At 42.8% G+C, this 15,045-nt stretch overlaps 2 protein-coding genes across 2 annotated transcripts; both read right to left on the bottom strand.

Moving 5' to 3' along the window:
- Positions 1-843: 843 nt before the first annotated feature.
- Positions 844-1,839, bottom strand: LOC141911241 (FMRFamide receptor-like). The gene has a single exon (XM_074802227.1). The coding sequence runs from the start codon at positions 1,837-1,839 to the stop codon at positions 844-846; it is 996 nt and encodes a 331-aa protein (XP_074658328.1).
- A 1,767-nt stretch (positions 1,840-3,606) lies between these two features.
- LOC141910919 (uncharacterized) lies at positions 3,607-14,319 on the bottom strand. Its single transcript, XM_074801814.1, has 3 exons — positions 14,121-14,319; positions 12,824-13,055; positions 3,607-9,525 (listed from the first exon to the last, which is right to left on the bottom strand). Exons 2-3 carry the CDS (start codon positions 13,043-13,045, stop codon positions 8,122-8,124), a joined length of 1,626 nt encoding a protein of 541 aa, XP_074657915.1. The 5' UTR covers positions 13,046-13,055; positions 14,121-14,319; the 3' UTR covers positions 3,607-8,121.
- Between the last annotated feature and the right edge of the window lie 726 nt (positions 14,320-15,045).

Raw genomic sequence — 15,045 nt, 5'->3', positions numbered from 1 at the left:
TTGTCCTTGTTGAAAATATGAATTGACATTGACAGCAATTAAACTAAACATTCTGGCTAATTGGATTATCCTAATCATATAACCACAGCAAGCATTAGATTATTCACTGTATTGTATTATTCACCAATAAAAGCAGGTTTTGATCCAACGTATTCGTTTTACAAATAGGGGCCTAGTAATTCGCGGATTACAAATTCTCTACCGGCCCGCATATATCAAGATTACATTCTGGAATCGGTAAAGACCAACCGAAACCTGACAAACGCTCCACCGGTCGACGAGGTCAGGTTTACAGATTCTACCATTCCGGATTGAGATGTTATAGTCTAGTCAAATCAAACGCGACAGAAGAGATTCGGGTAAACGCCAATCGAAATCTTACAAACTCTCCACCGGCTGTTTCTACAGCATCCTCCCGCGGCAGGGATTCGAACTTGATGGCATCGCTACACTCAGCCACGGCACGAACCCCTGCATCAGTAGACCGGGTGCGCAGGTACATGCGCAGCTTTGCCGCACGAAAACTTGCGGCACCAATCAGATTGCTCGTTGTATAATCGCGGAGGTAAATTTCACAGAAGAACTATAAATGGGAAAACCCAAGCTAAAATAAAACGGGATATCTGATTGGCTGATGATGACATCATCTACGCGTGAAGCTGTGCACTCAGTCTAGTGTGGCAGAGTTTCGTACCGTGGCAATCTCGATTCAATCTGGTTCGAATCCCTGCCGGAAGAGGATGCTTCTACAGGTATTTTGGTCGAAACTTACCGGCCAGAAAGTCAGTCCAAAATCCGTATAGAGACCAATCGAAACCTGCCTAAAATGGGGATAAGGTTGATTCAGACTTTGATTAAGTGCTCTCTTATCGCCAACATCTGCGCCGTCAGCGTCCGGAATTTTTTACTCGACAGACAATAAACTAGAAAATTGACGCATGAATCCATTTGAATGGAAACCTGCATCATAGGATGCGTGCGCAATCGTCTGCCGTTGTAGAAGACGATTTCGACGATTCGCTCCACGCTATTCGGGCTCTCGCAAACTAGAAACGTCGCCACGATACCTAAAGCGAGCAGCGTCGCCTGCAATTCTTGGTCTTTCCCGTGTGTGCCGCCAGACGTCGCCATCGTCTGTCGCTTGGCACGTGCTTTGTACAAGTGCACGGATAATATGGTGTTGGTCACGCATAGAATTACAAATGGCAAAATTATGATCGAGGTGACAATAGTCAATTCATCCACACCGCCTGGGAATTCAGCATGAAATCGCAGTAACGGAATATTGACTGCTGGGCATTTGGGAATCTGGTGGGAAAACCTCAAACAACAAAATTTGAAACCTTGCAACCCAGCGCTGAATACGACTATAAACGCGAATGATAAATTTAGTTTGAATTTAGTGCATAAAACGATCGATTTCAAAGGGAAAACGATATGAATAACCCGGTCTAGACTTATCAGCACGATAAGCCAGTTTCTTATCATACGCATGATAAGATGCGGCGGAGCTAGGTAGACGAGGAATCGCGGCCCGATGAAGGCGTCCGATAGATAGAAAAACCTCCGTCCGTACGTCAAATAGGAGAAAAACCGACGCACGTTCACCAACGACACCGACACTAACAGAAAACAGTTATCGACGACGGCCAAAATCTGCAACAGGTGGAAAGAATTCGAACGCGAACTGTGCTTGCGTAAAATCACGAAACTGATAGCGTTCAAAACGAACCCGGTCAAGCAGATCGGCGTCGATACGTACAACAACACGGTCAACCAGACGTTATTCTTCGATAGATACGAGCATTCGGTGACGTCAGTTCCGTTCGCCGGCGCCATCTTGCTCATTTGTCAGAATTTCCTATCGTTACAGTTGCTACAACGGTGACCGTGACGCGGGTCTGAAGCCGTCTGACTCGACGCGGGTCTGAAGCCGTCTGACTCGACGCGGGTCTGAAGCCGTGTGACTTGACGTGGATCTCACTGAAGCCGTCTGCTGCCAGCCTCCGATTGTTAACTTTATTTTGTCTAAATTGTCGCATTCGTCTTCGATCGCATGACAAATCACTTTCTAGTCACCACAGGATATCACTAACTCATTATCATCTATGTGTGCAATTTTGTTGTACAACACACGATGGAAACATTTTTCAAGCAATCTTCGCATTTAGAATCTTCCCATTTGCCAAGGAGGAGAATCTTGGATAGGCAACACGTATATTAAACTATATACACAAAACGAAACCCTTTGTTGATATAAGTTGCATTTTAGTACGGTACATCGCCGTTACTTGAAAATTGTCTTTATTATACGTACCTACCAAAAAAAGAAACCTCTATCACATTGATAGGCTTCAGTCAGTGTTGAAATACGAATGCAAGCATCAAGCGGCAATCCTAAACTGGGAATTGTGAACATCATATTTGTAGGGCAAAGGGTTTAAATTAAGGCCTTGAATATCTAAGCACATTCACCCTCTTCTTCGATGAAATATCAAATCTGGTGACTTACGTCATCAATGTTATTTTCTTTTCTATTATCATTTCACGTTCAAATTCCATGCATCATCTGTTATGGACGAAGATCATTTCCAATCGTGCAATCGCTTTGAATTGAAAGCGGCCACCAGTCTATGTATTAGGCGCGTAGACTGGTTGCCTGTCCAAATCTGTGCCACCCGCATGCCATCCTCGCTTGCCAGGGGTCCGGTATCACTCACGAACTCGCTTCCACCAGCCCCCTGGCCTCACGAAGCGTGATTTCATTACTGGCGCTGTTGCGCGTGACGTCATATATCGATTTGCGAAATACTTCCTTGTTCGGTAAAACGTTCGCTGATTGGTTAATTTAACGGGAAAACCAACAGAAGTCTACTGACGGTTTGTTACAAGCGCTGTGATTGGTACGACCGGATTCTGGTCGTCTAGTAACGACTCCAACGTATCGTGAGGTCACGGGGTTCGGGGAACAGCTTTAGCGTAGTGGGTTCGAATCCCTTGGGTGAAGATGCCCGCATGCGCATTCGCAGTCAGAAGGTAGAGACCGGCAACCAGTCTATCAGATGCTCTCTTCCTCAGCCTCTCCCTCTCCCTCCCGTCCTGGCCCTCTCCTTCCCGTCCTGTCTCTGTCCCTCTTCCTCAGTGCCAAAACACTGGTAGATGGCGCTAGTGTTGGAAATTTAATAGTATGTTTTAAATAACGTTTGTTATGTTTTAAATACTATTATTGCCTGTTTTTGTAAATGATTGTAAATACTGTTTTTCCTCCATATACCATGGAAATGGTTGGAGTGTAATAAATATTCGTATTCGTACTGAATAGTTCATAAGATTTCCAATTTACGTAAAAGGACCAGATCCATAGGCCTTGAAAAAAATGAAATGACCAGAAGCTTCAAATTGCAACAGAACGTGGTGACGCACATTCCCATATCAGGACAGGGTGCTATGACCCCGAGTCAGCATCCCGGACCAGCTCCAATCACCACAACCTCCTTCGCCTGTGTAGTCCACTAGCGATATCGATCCAAGAGTATATACAGGGTGAAAACCTTGGACATCAGAGTTTCCCAGAATGAACTTACAAAACACGGCTTGGTTCTTACTGAGTTATCATTTCATATTTATATTTACAGCAAAATGCCCGCGTCATCAAAACTCCGTATAAATTTACAATATTTACAAAAATAAATATAATTTTCACTACAATAGGCTACACCTTAAAACTCGATCAGAGAATCGATGCCAGCAGTTTTCGAAAACTCGCAGAAAGACGATCATCGCTGTGGAATCAACAATTCCACGCAGTTTTTGAAATTAGGACCCCGGATTTGTTGTTAGAACCCGCTTAATTCGAATCACTTGCGGGACAGACGAAATCCATCCGGTTTCCTAGAAATCCGAATTAAACATCATACACGTACTGTGGAACCTCGTTACAACGAACTTCACGGGACCAGAAAATATGTTCGTTATAACCACGGACTCTTATTCTATATATTTGTTATATCGACTCTCGTCGTATCCGAATTCGTTATAACGAGGTTCCGCTGTACGTACTTAACAACCGTTTATTTCATTTTTTCAAAGATGGATCTTAAAACAATAATATAGGGGATTAGAACTAAATCGGACTTAATGAAACTGATATCCGAATAAAGCGGGGTTTGCTGTGTCTATCTAGGATCGACATAGTTATACGTAGTTTTAGCGTGTTGAATAGCACAGAACGTTTATTGAAAATCCGACTGTACACATTATCAGAACACTGTACTAACAGCACAGCTGCGCGCAAAGAGACAATATTCATTCATTCATTCATCATAGTTCAAACAACACACGTCACGTAATTTTTTTTTTCATAAAAAAATATTTCTATCCAACCGGTATTATCATATTCTGTGACATACAGTGTACATTTATCTGAGAGCTCTTAATTTCCAGTTCCGCAGTTGCGTGGGTTTAATTTGACTCTGGATCCAGTTCCACAGTTACGTGGGTTTAATTTGACTCTGGATCCAGTTTCACAGTTGTGCCTTGTAATAATATATTTGTTTATCAATGTATGTAAAAGATTTTTTATAAATGTTGCTTTGATGTCCACTGGTCCTGAAAGGACATCCCCAAGCCTAAAGGCTCTACCAAAAAAAGGGGAATGTCGTAGAAATATGAAAAAAAATCAAAATCCAATAATTGTGTGGGTTTAATATGACTCTGGATCCAGTTCTACAGTTGTTTGGCTTTAATTTGACTCTAGACCCAGTTCCACGGTTGTTCGGGTTTAATATGACTCTGGATCCAGTTCCACAGTTATGTGGGCTTAATTCGACTCCGGATCCAGTTCCACAGTTGTGTGGGTTTAATTTGACTCTGGACCCAGGCCCACAGTGTTGTGCGGGTCAAATTCGAAATTGTTTATCCCTCAGTAAAATTATTTCAATATCCGCTGTAAAAAAGTTGACATGAAATCCACAACTATAGACACAGAAGGCCTGACCAGCTGTGTATGCAAAACCTTTTGGATTTCCGTGAAAAACATGCTACATTACTAACACTGTAACATATTTTTTTCGCCAAAAATTGACATTTTTACACTTTTCCTCAGGATACAGGTCAGAGGTCGGGAAAATATATCAGCCTGATATATTTCCCCAAACACTTACCAAAATTCCCTCTGATTAAATTAGGCCTACGACATATCCTCAGTGAGGGCTGTTTATTATCAAGCGGTTCCTTGTGTCAGTTGTCACCAGCAAGAACAACATGACACCAAAAATTCAAATTCCTTGATTAAATTATAAGATATCCTCGGTGAGGGCTGTTTCTTATCATGAGGTTCCTTGTGTCACTCGTCACTAGCAAGAACAACATGACACCAAAAATTCAAATTCCCTGATTAAATTATAAGATATCCTCAGTGAAGGCTGTTTCTTATCAAGAGGTTCCTTGTGTCACTCGTCACCAGCAAGAACAACATGACACCAAAAATTCAAATTCCCTGATTGAATTATAAGATATCCTCAGTGAGGGATGTTTCCTACCCAACTGGCACTGTAGTCCCAAGTGGACTAAGAACACACCAGAAATTCACAAATCAGTTAATTCACAATGGAACTTGATATGATATCGAATCTCACTGGATCTTAGGTTTTTGTCGACTGCACCCTCCACTAGATTCAAACGCTCTCAAGTCAAATTATCTCCTAAAATCGAACGCAAATTTTAAAGCCATCACAACGAATTTCACTGCGTAAAACACAAATCCTTGGTTCCAGTTGATTCCAGTTATGTAGGGAGCATTCATTTATTACGTAGACATAAAATTTGAATTTTTAAACCCCCGCCCGCACACAAAATCAGCCATCTTTTTCATATATGTACATTAAGCATTACAGTACGCAATTGCACTGACCGCTCCCCCTCCCCTAACGCATACGTAATAAATGAAAGATCCCTTAGGAGGAGTCTATCGCACCTAATTTATAATACTGTAATGGCGACATAATGAAATAAATAATACTTATTTGACAATAAAAAAATGTCAACCGTTTAGTGGAATATACCAAATATATATAATACATGGAAGGCATAGGATATGTCACACGTGCTGCAAAACCTGAGCAGAGGGCCATTCATAAGGGATCATTCGTTTATTACGTACGCATAGAATTTGAATAAAAAAATCGACCATTTTTTCATATACATTCAACATTACAGTACGCAATTGCACGTTCGCCTTCCCCTCCCCTAATGCGTACGTAATAAATGAATGACCCCTTAAGTAACAAGTGGCTCATTTTCAACGCCCTGTGATGGTTTATATAGCATTGAGGGGACCCGTGTTGAAAATCAGCATAAAGAAATAATAATTTTGGTTTGTAACATGGTTTGAACTTTTCAGCACCTTTTAGCGAGATGTGCCCTTGATAGACGTTGTAACTGACCGCTTTATCATGTCATTGTTAGCCTAAATCAGGGGTGGGGCGGTTCCATGGTCAGGACTTAAGAACGAAACTGGTCTTGAATTCTAAGACTGGTCTTAAGTTGTTAGATTGGTTATAGAACTAAGTTGGCTTCATACTGGTCTTAATTCTAAGCCCTTACTATGGAACCGGCTTTTCCGCAAAGAAGCTCCGAGTAGCGCTAATATCAGAGAGACTTGCTACGAAGCACGTGACCCGAACAATGACCCATCCCTGCTTCGACTACCTTGGAATTTGTGTACTCTAGGGGTCCCACGAGATTCCAAAGCAAACGCCTCTACTGACTACGTTTAACTAATTGGGTAAAAACCCCTCTACACTCTCCACATTTTGACTGATCAGGTAAATTCTCTTCATACCACAAACTTGCTATTTTTATCGATTATAAATGCAGTCATGTTCCTAACTTGAACAAACAACTGCCACATTTGACATTTTTTAACCAACATATTGAGCATTTCACGAAACAAAAATAGGTCATTTCATACATTCATTCTAAGTTTAAAACATCCATCGACGAAGAACTAAAAACATAAACAATTGTTACCGTAATGGAAAAAGACAAATTTCGTCTTGTCTTGAAAACCAGCACGTATTGTTTGTAATCAACGTTAAACATTGTTGGCGCTAAAACATTACTGTACAATTCGAATCGGTTAGTTAGAAAAATATCCGCATTTTATGTAAACATAATTCCAACCTCAAAGATTTACACCGGTTTTGAACAACACCAGAAATCAGTAGTAGAGTAAACATATTTCGAAATTCCAAGAAATCTCCTCTCATGAGAATGAAAAGAATTTATCTGTTTCATTTTTAAGTTAATAGGCTTAAATTTCAGGAACATTTTTGCGCCCGAGCAGCCTTTGAGAAATGACAGTTTTAGGACGTACATCCTGTTGACGATTAAATACATAATTAGCGCCGACCTTGACCTCGCGGTGCCACGAAATTACATAATTAATACATAGTTAAGTATGAAAATACGACATTGAAAACGGGTTACAATGTCATCAGCTGCTCGCGCGTTTAAAAAGTACGAAAACAAGGCAATAAATCATAATATCGCTCGTCTAGTACCGGCACGTCTGCCAATGTCTGCCTGACAAATAGACAAACATGGGACAATAAATAACTAGCAGTAGTAAAAGTAGTAGTACGAGCATGGCGCGAAAAACCATCGAATATTTCGAAACGATCTCGAGTGCCGCTCATGAGTTACTTAACTTTTTCAAGGCGCCGATAAACTTTAAACTTAAGTTTTCTCGTTTAAGTCAGGGTTGAACCCCCACCTTGCAATTTTCTTCGATCCGCCCCTGCAGAGCCATACCTCGCATTTGAATTCTTCTTTTTTTGAGGGGGGAGGGGGCAAAGGTTTCCGAAAAAGAATAGTTCTATAAAATAAAACAGTATTTTGCAAAAAGGGCACTTTTCCAACATTTGTGGGGGCTTCCCCTGTTAGCGGCCCTGCCCTGATACTGCTGCAGCGGGTGAGCGCTGCCAGTATCCCTTAATGTTTAAAAGTAATATTCAATATATACAATGAAGATCGAAGGCTTCCAGGGTCTCGATTTCGACGGAGAGAGAAAGCGGCCGAAATGAGAAGAAATACTCGCGTCGTAAACCGATGATCAGTATCTCAGGACGTAATCTCACCGGACGACGAAATACCGTTTTGAACTTTCATCGGCGTCTGCTCCGAGTCCGCCGCCGTCGCGGCGGCGGCCGCTGACGTCATCGTGACGACCGTTTCCAGATTCGACTGTCGTCTATACCGCATCTGTCCGCGACACCGTTTGAAAACGTCGATTTTGAATTTATAGAGAATGACGAAAAATGCGACGACCAACGCCAGACTCGTAGCGCCGATTATGCCGAACATTATGCGATGGTCGAACTCGTCTTTGGCGGCCGCGGCGGCGTCATCGTTCCGCTGCGCCGCCGACAACGGGCAGCCGAAATCCCGCGGAAGCGCGTCGACGATCCGTCGGTGTTGCCCGCCGACGTCGACGCAGTAGACCTCGTCGGCGTAGAACCGCGTCGCGTTACGCGCCACGTATTTTAACATGTCGGCCATCCAGCGCGACGCGCACTCGCATCGCCACGGGTTGTACCGCAAGTCGAGAACGTCCAATCGGCGCCAGTCGGCCAGCTCCTCGGGCACCGACGACAATTTGTTGCGCGCGAGGAACAAACGCTTCAGCGAGGGCGTCGCGAGTAACGCGTGCGGTTCCAACGTGTCCAACGCGCGGTTACCGCCGAGCTGCAACTCCTCGAGCAGTATCAACTCGGAGAACGCGTAGTTCCGCACGACCTTCAAACGCGGGCAGTCGTTCGCGCGGAGCAGACGCAGACGATCGAACGGTTTGAACGAATCGGGGTCGACGACCTCGAACGCGTTACCGCTCAGATCCAACTCTTCCAGCGCCGGTACGGACGCCAACGCCGTCGTCGGTACTCGCGCCAACTTATTCTCCTTCAGCGACAGATAACGCAGGTCGACGGGGGCCTTGGCGCCGGCAAACGCGCCGTCCGATATCGTCACGATCGCGTTGCCCGTCAGGCTCAATTTACGCAACTTCGCCAGTCCGTCGAACGAGTTCGAACGCACGACCTGGACGGCGTTGTTTTCGAGTAGAAGCGCGCGCAACATGCGCAACTCGGCGAACGATTTCGTCGGAATCTCCGTCAGCCGGTTGCGCGACAAGTCGAGGTAGCTCAACGACGAGTCGAGACCGACGAACGCCGCGCGCGCGACGCGTTTGATCGCGTTGCCCGACGCGTCGAGATTCAGCAAGCCGGCGCAATCGGCGAACGCCTCGTCGCTGATTTCCGCGATATCGTTATTCGACAGGTCGACGATCTCGAGACTCTTCAAACCGCGGAACATGCGCCGGTCGACGACCGATATGCGGTTGTTGGCTAGCGACAGCATGCGCAGGTCGGCGGCGCCGGCGAACGCGCCCGCTTCGATCACTTCTAACCGGTTGTTCGCCAGATCGAGGTGCACCAAGTTGCGGTACATGTCCAACGACGCGACCACCTGAAAATATATCGAAAAATTCTCGTACAGATCAATGATTTCGGAATTCGAGGGGTATTCTAGGGGTATTCGAGGGGCTTTGGGGGTATATAACGAGCGGTGTGGCCGAGTGGTAGAGCGTTCATGGGAAGCCAGGTCATGGGTTCGATCCCCGTATATTACAATAATGTCCCCGGTCTATAGGCTCCTAATTGCCTCAGCCCACCCAGGGGCCAGTTGCACAGTTGTGACTTACCGTAAGTCCAAAAGTGGTCTTAAATCTTAAGACTGGTCTTAAGTTGTTAGATTGGCTATAAAACTAAGTTGGTCTTAGACTGGTCTTAAGTCTAAGCCATCACTCTGCAAAAGGCCCCAGAAGTAAATGAGTACCTGGTCTGATAGACGACTCCAAAGCGTCTAGCAGCTGTTCAGATGTTACTTCTACCCAGGCAGAGATGACTGATACAAGAATAGAGTTATGGGTTGGGGGTAATTAATACCAAATTTGCAGCGCATTTAAACAGACGGACTCAATTATCATCATTGTAAGGATCTGATTTATCAAAATTATGTATATATCATCATCTATATAATTTTTCTTTTTTTTCTCATTATTAGTTTTCAGGGTTCATCCCCTTTCTGAGTGCAGCCTTGTTTGGCTTGGGATGAATCCTTGACACATTTCTGTACATTAATGACTGATTTATATTTTTGCGTATTTGTATTCTCCTCTGTACTTTTGTGTCTAAATAAACTTCACTTCACTCCTGGTTGAGATACCTGCGCTACATAAATAACACTAATAATTATCATTATTATGACATAACCATCAAAATTCGAGGGTTTTTAAGATTTTAAGATGGACTATAAACTTCAAGTCATTGTTTCTAAAATGCTGGATAAAATACAAGGACGGATCTAGGATTGTTTGAAGCTGGGTGAACCCATGAAATCGGAATCGTCACCTTGTTGTGAAAATCGTAGCGTTATGAAATGAATTGTTCTTCAGAAAGGAAATATGTGATTAAAAAGATTTTCGAAAGCACTTTTTCAGAATTTGAGCGGTACGTTTGAGGCAAACGGCTAAAACTCAGAATTTGATGGTTTTTGTTCCTTCAAGTTCACACGGGTTAATATGACAAACATTAATACTAACAGTAAATGAAAACGAACACATTTCAACAAATCTCTTTTTAGTGTGGAACCGGTGGTGTTTTTAACAAAGAACGCGACAAATTAGCTTTCAGAGATTAGATCACGCGTTTCGAGAGACCCTGACACGGAAAAGACCTGGCGAGATCTTTCCAAACTGAAAATTTTGCTCATCTTATATTTCTTCAAAAGACACGTTTCAATTACGAAGGTCTTTTTCCATTGAAAGTTAAACAATATCGAACGCGATTTCGGGTCAATTGCCTTTTAATGAATAGAACAGTCATGAATTGCTCGAAAATGATTTCTTCAAAACAACAATAAGATTTGCGCGCGTGGGGGCCGCGTGTGCAAGAGTCGTGATAGTTTTGTTCACGGTTTCGTGGACGAGTGGGTCATCGGTGTCCTTTTAAAACCGGGTCGCCGAAAATAGCGCGATTTCTATTCCAACCATTTTTCGACCCTGGCCGGTTTTTCTTTTGTTCCCGAATTCTAGGAACAATGACACATTAAATATCAATAAATCTGTCGAAAGAATGTGAAATAATTCATCGAAAAGGTTTTCCATAAAACGGTCCCGATTGCTCAAGAAAAGGGTTTAATGGAATTAACGTAAACTGAAGTAATGAAGAAATCTAAATTGGACCCTTTGTATTCCCTGAATTAAATCATTCTTAGAGAAACTAGGTCCCGTAGGCCTAGAGGGCGCTGCCACTATCCGCCATTTACAAATTCCACGAGTTTTCCCCGGTCTTTTTCCATGTTATAGTAGGCCTATGTGTAACACAAAATTCCCAGAGAGAATCTGCTACAGGCGAATATGGAGAAATCTTTTGGTTCGACCGCATCGGTTTCTCAGCAAATCAAACAATTTTGAAGATCAGTCAGTCTAAGAGCTCATTTCGGTTTTATAACCTATCAACCTAAGACCAGTCGAAACTCTGGGGACAGTTGCACAGTCGTGACTTAAGTCCAAAAGTGGTCTTCAATCTTAAGACTGGTCTTAACTTGTTAGATTGGCTATAGAACTAAGTTGGTTTTAGACTGGTCTTAAGTAGGCCTATAAGCCATGACTATGCAACCGGCCCCAGGTTCTATAGCGAATTTTGGTTCTTTAGCCAATCTGACAACTTAATACCAGTCTAGATGCTAATTTTTCAAATTTTGGTTCAATAACCAACAAAATACCCCTAGTACAGAAAGCTTCTCTAGAAAAGATATATTCTTTGCATTTTTTTACTAAATGATATGGAATATTCAGTCGTATATGAACTCATCTACGTTGATTGTTGAAACCTTGCAGAAAACACGCAAATCTCAACAACTTAAGACAAGTCATAAAATTTAGGATCACCACAACTATAAGTCATGACTGACAGTCAACTGGGATTTTAGGATCCAGTCCCATAGTCATCGCTTAGATTTAAGACCAATCTAAGGCCATCTTAGTTCTTTAGTTAAGCACAGTCTCAAGGTTTAGGATAGGACCATTTTTGCACTGCAGCCGCGTTCATGCAATCTGTCCCAGGTTAACCCTTTCAGTGCTGGCTAATTAATACCCTATAGTGCTGAAGATAATTTGAAAATTTTCAAAAATTCCAGCCTAGTGTGTTGAATAACGGGAATACCTCTATAGTGCGTCTACACCGCGGTGCGATGTATCGTTAGTTACTAGTATTATACTATGTTTAACAGGTGCTGCCATCTTCCAATAGAAATAATTACTAATTACATCAATACTTCATCGATTTTTGCACTGCGGTGTACTAGCAAAAATCTATCTCAAGGTTTAGGATAGGACCATTTTCGCACTGCAGCCGCGTTCATGCAATCTGTCCCAGGTTAACCCTTTCAGTGCTGGCTAATTAATACCCTATAGTGCTGAAGATAATTTGAAAATTTTCAAAAATTCCAGCCTAGTGTGTTGAATAACGGGAATACCTCTATAGTGCGTCTACACCGCGGTGCGATGTATCGTTAGTTACTAGTATTATACTATGTTTAACAGGTGCTGCCATCTTCCAATAGAAATAATTACTAATTACATCAATACTTCATCGATTTTTGCACTGCGGTGTACTAGCAAAAATCTATCACTGATTTATACACCGCACTGCGGTGTAGACGCGCTGAAAGGGTTAAAGTCCAACCAATCCATATTTCGTACCTCGATTTTATTTCCGCTCAGTAGAAGCTGTTTGACGCTGCCCGGGTTCGGCAGTCTGGTCGGAATTCCCCGTAGGTTCGCGTCGCGGCAGTCGTAGAGTCCCGTCGCGGGGTCGCACGAACACGCCGCCGGGCACGCGCCCGTCACCCGACCGACCGTCATCGCCGCGGCGACGACAACAATAGCGGTAATCATCATCGTAATCGATTCACGCCTAGCCATGTTTTAACATCTGAAACGGAAAAATGTCATAATTCGAAGATTACCATTTCTCTCGGGAGAGGAAGACAGAGAGGAACACGTCATCAGGACTCGGTTTCATAGATGCCGAAGCCAACTAGTCCCTGGGAACATTTCGAAATTTGTCAGTTTTTAACCATGGTTTCTCGTTGTTACTGTGGTTGTTACTCAGATTTAGGAGTTACCCCTAGGGATAAGTTTGATACCAGTCCGTGAAACCAAGCCCAGGTTTCTATAGGCCTTAATTCATCGCCCGCCAAAAATGAAATTTACCCCCCCCCCCTTGGCTCTTAATGATAATACCTGGTCCCACAGTTTCGGAAGCCAATAACGACCCTTGTAGGGCAGTAGTCAGATTGCCGACTGTTGAAGCTTTTTGTAAACCCTGGCCGCAGTCTCTAATTTGTCTATTAAGCCCCAAAAATTTTGGACGGTGTAATAGACCGGTGAAGGGTCCGCAGCCAGTGTTTACGTTGACACGAACTTCAGCGCGAAGCAATGAAACCCTTGCAAGCGAGGATCGACTGGTAGGCTAGTAGGCCCGATCGGATATTTTCACAAAAAGCCCATCCGATTAAATAAGCTTATATTATAAGCTTACCACCACGATTAGGTAAGTTCTAACTAAGCCTGGAGTTCATTTCCCAAAGTACGAACCTCGGCTTTGACAGATCTTAAATTAAATCTGTAGGCCTATCTGTAATCTGTAGTGATACGTCCCAGTATCCACTGCGGATCGTGGTAGTTTGTCACCTTTCTTTGATTGTGTCCCACCAAAAGAAGAAAAGGTAAGAAGAGACCGTTTCGAAAAGGCCTCTGGCCTATTCCCAACCACACTTACCCCCCCCCCCCCCTGGCCCACACACACACATCCTCACCCCCACACTTACCACCCCAAAATAGGCCTACACCACCGCCAACAACCGATAGGAAAAAATAAACTGTTTAGGCCTCTACAGTACATGTACTTCAAAAATTGAAGTTTTGGAATTTTTCAGTGAGTTTAGCGCATATGGTCAGGTTGGTTAGTAAAAATGTATTTGAAGTTTCTTCTTACCTCACGCAATAATGTCTGTCTTGACTCTATTATAACCTCACACCTGACTTGTGGTGTCACGAATACACGGAAAATGGTAGTGTATTTTCCTTTCACGCTGACAAGCCTCTCTCTATGATCTCTCTCTATCTCCCTCTCTCTCTCTCTGTAACAGATAAACAACAGCACGCCGTGTAAGTAACAGTACTACTGCACTAAACTGAAAACAACAATGTTTTGATTATAACTGGGACGCACGTGAACATAATTCAACGACGCTGATTGGTCGACACGGTGATCTTGTTTGGTAATTCCTGGATTTCCCAGGGTTGATTTCAACGTTCTCGGGATTCCTTGGTCAGTAGCGTGACGTATGACGGGCTTCCTTAGGGTTATCTACGGAAGCCCCTAGGTGACATACGAGAAATTTTTTTCACAATTTCGACTTATTAAGTCGAATTTCGACATAATAAGTCGAATTTCGACATGAAAATAAGTCGAATTTCGACATAATAAGTCGAATTTCGACATGAAAATAAGTCGAATTTCGACATAATAAGTCGAATTTCGTGTTAATTAAGTCGAATTTCGAGTTATTTTCATGTCGAATTTCGACTTATTAAGTCGAAATTCGACTTAATTAACACGAAATTCGACTTATTATGTCGAAATTCGACTTATTATGTCGAATTTCGACATAATAAGTCGAATTTCGTGTTAACTAAGTCGAATTTCGAGTATTATTTTCATGTCGAATTTCGACTTAATTAACACGAAATTCGACTTATTATGTCGAAATTCGACTCATTAAGTTGAAATTCGACTTATTAAGTCGAAATTCGAATGATTAAGTTGAAATTCGACTTATTATGTCAAAATTCGACTTAATAAGTCGAAATTGTGGAAAAAATTTCTCGTATGTCACCTAGGGGCTTCCGTAGTTATC

The sequence above is a fragment of the Tubulanus polymorphus genome, chromosome 9 (assembly GCF_964204645.1).
Source record: "Tubulanus polymorphus chromosome 9, tnTubPoly1.2, whole genome shotgun sequence".
Lineage (NCBI taxonomy): Eukaryota > Metazoa > Nemertea > Palaeonemertea > Tubulaniformes > Tubulanidae > Tubulanus > Tubulanus polymorphus.
This window is presented reverse-complemented; position numbering and strand designations above follow the sequence as displayed.

Bases quoted from the DNA above. Each gene is read 5' to 3' on its own strand.
- LOC141911241 (XM_074802227.1), bottom strand. From the start codon at position 1,839: ATGGCGCCGGCGAACGGAACTGACGTCACCGAATGCTCGTATCTATCG.
- LOC141910919 (XM_074801814.1), bottom strand. From the start codon at position 13,045: ATGGCTAGGCGTGAATCGATTACGATGATGATTACCGCTATTGTTGTC. The intron at 9,526-12,823 runs GTACGAAATATG...ATATATTTTCAG, and splicing joins TGAGCGGAAATAAAATCGAG to GTGGTCGCGTCGTTGGACAT.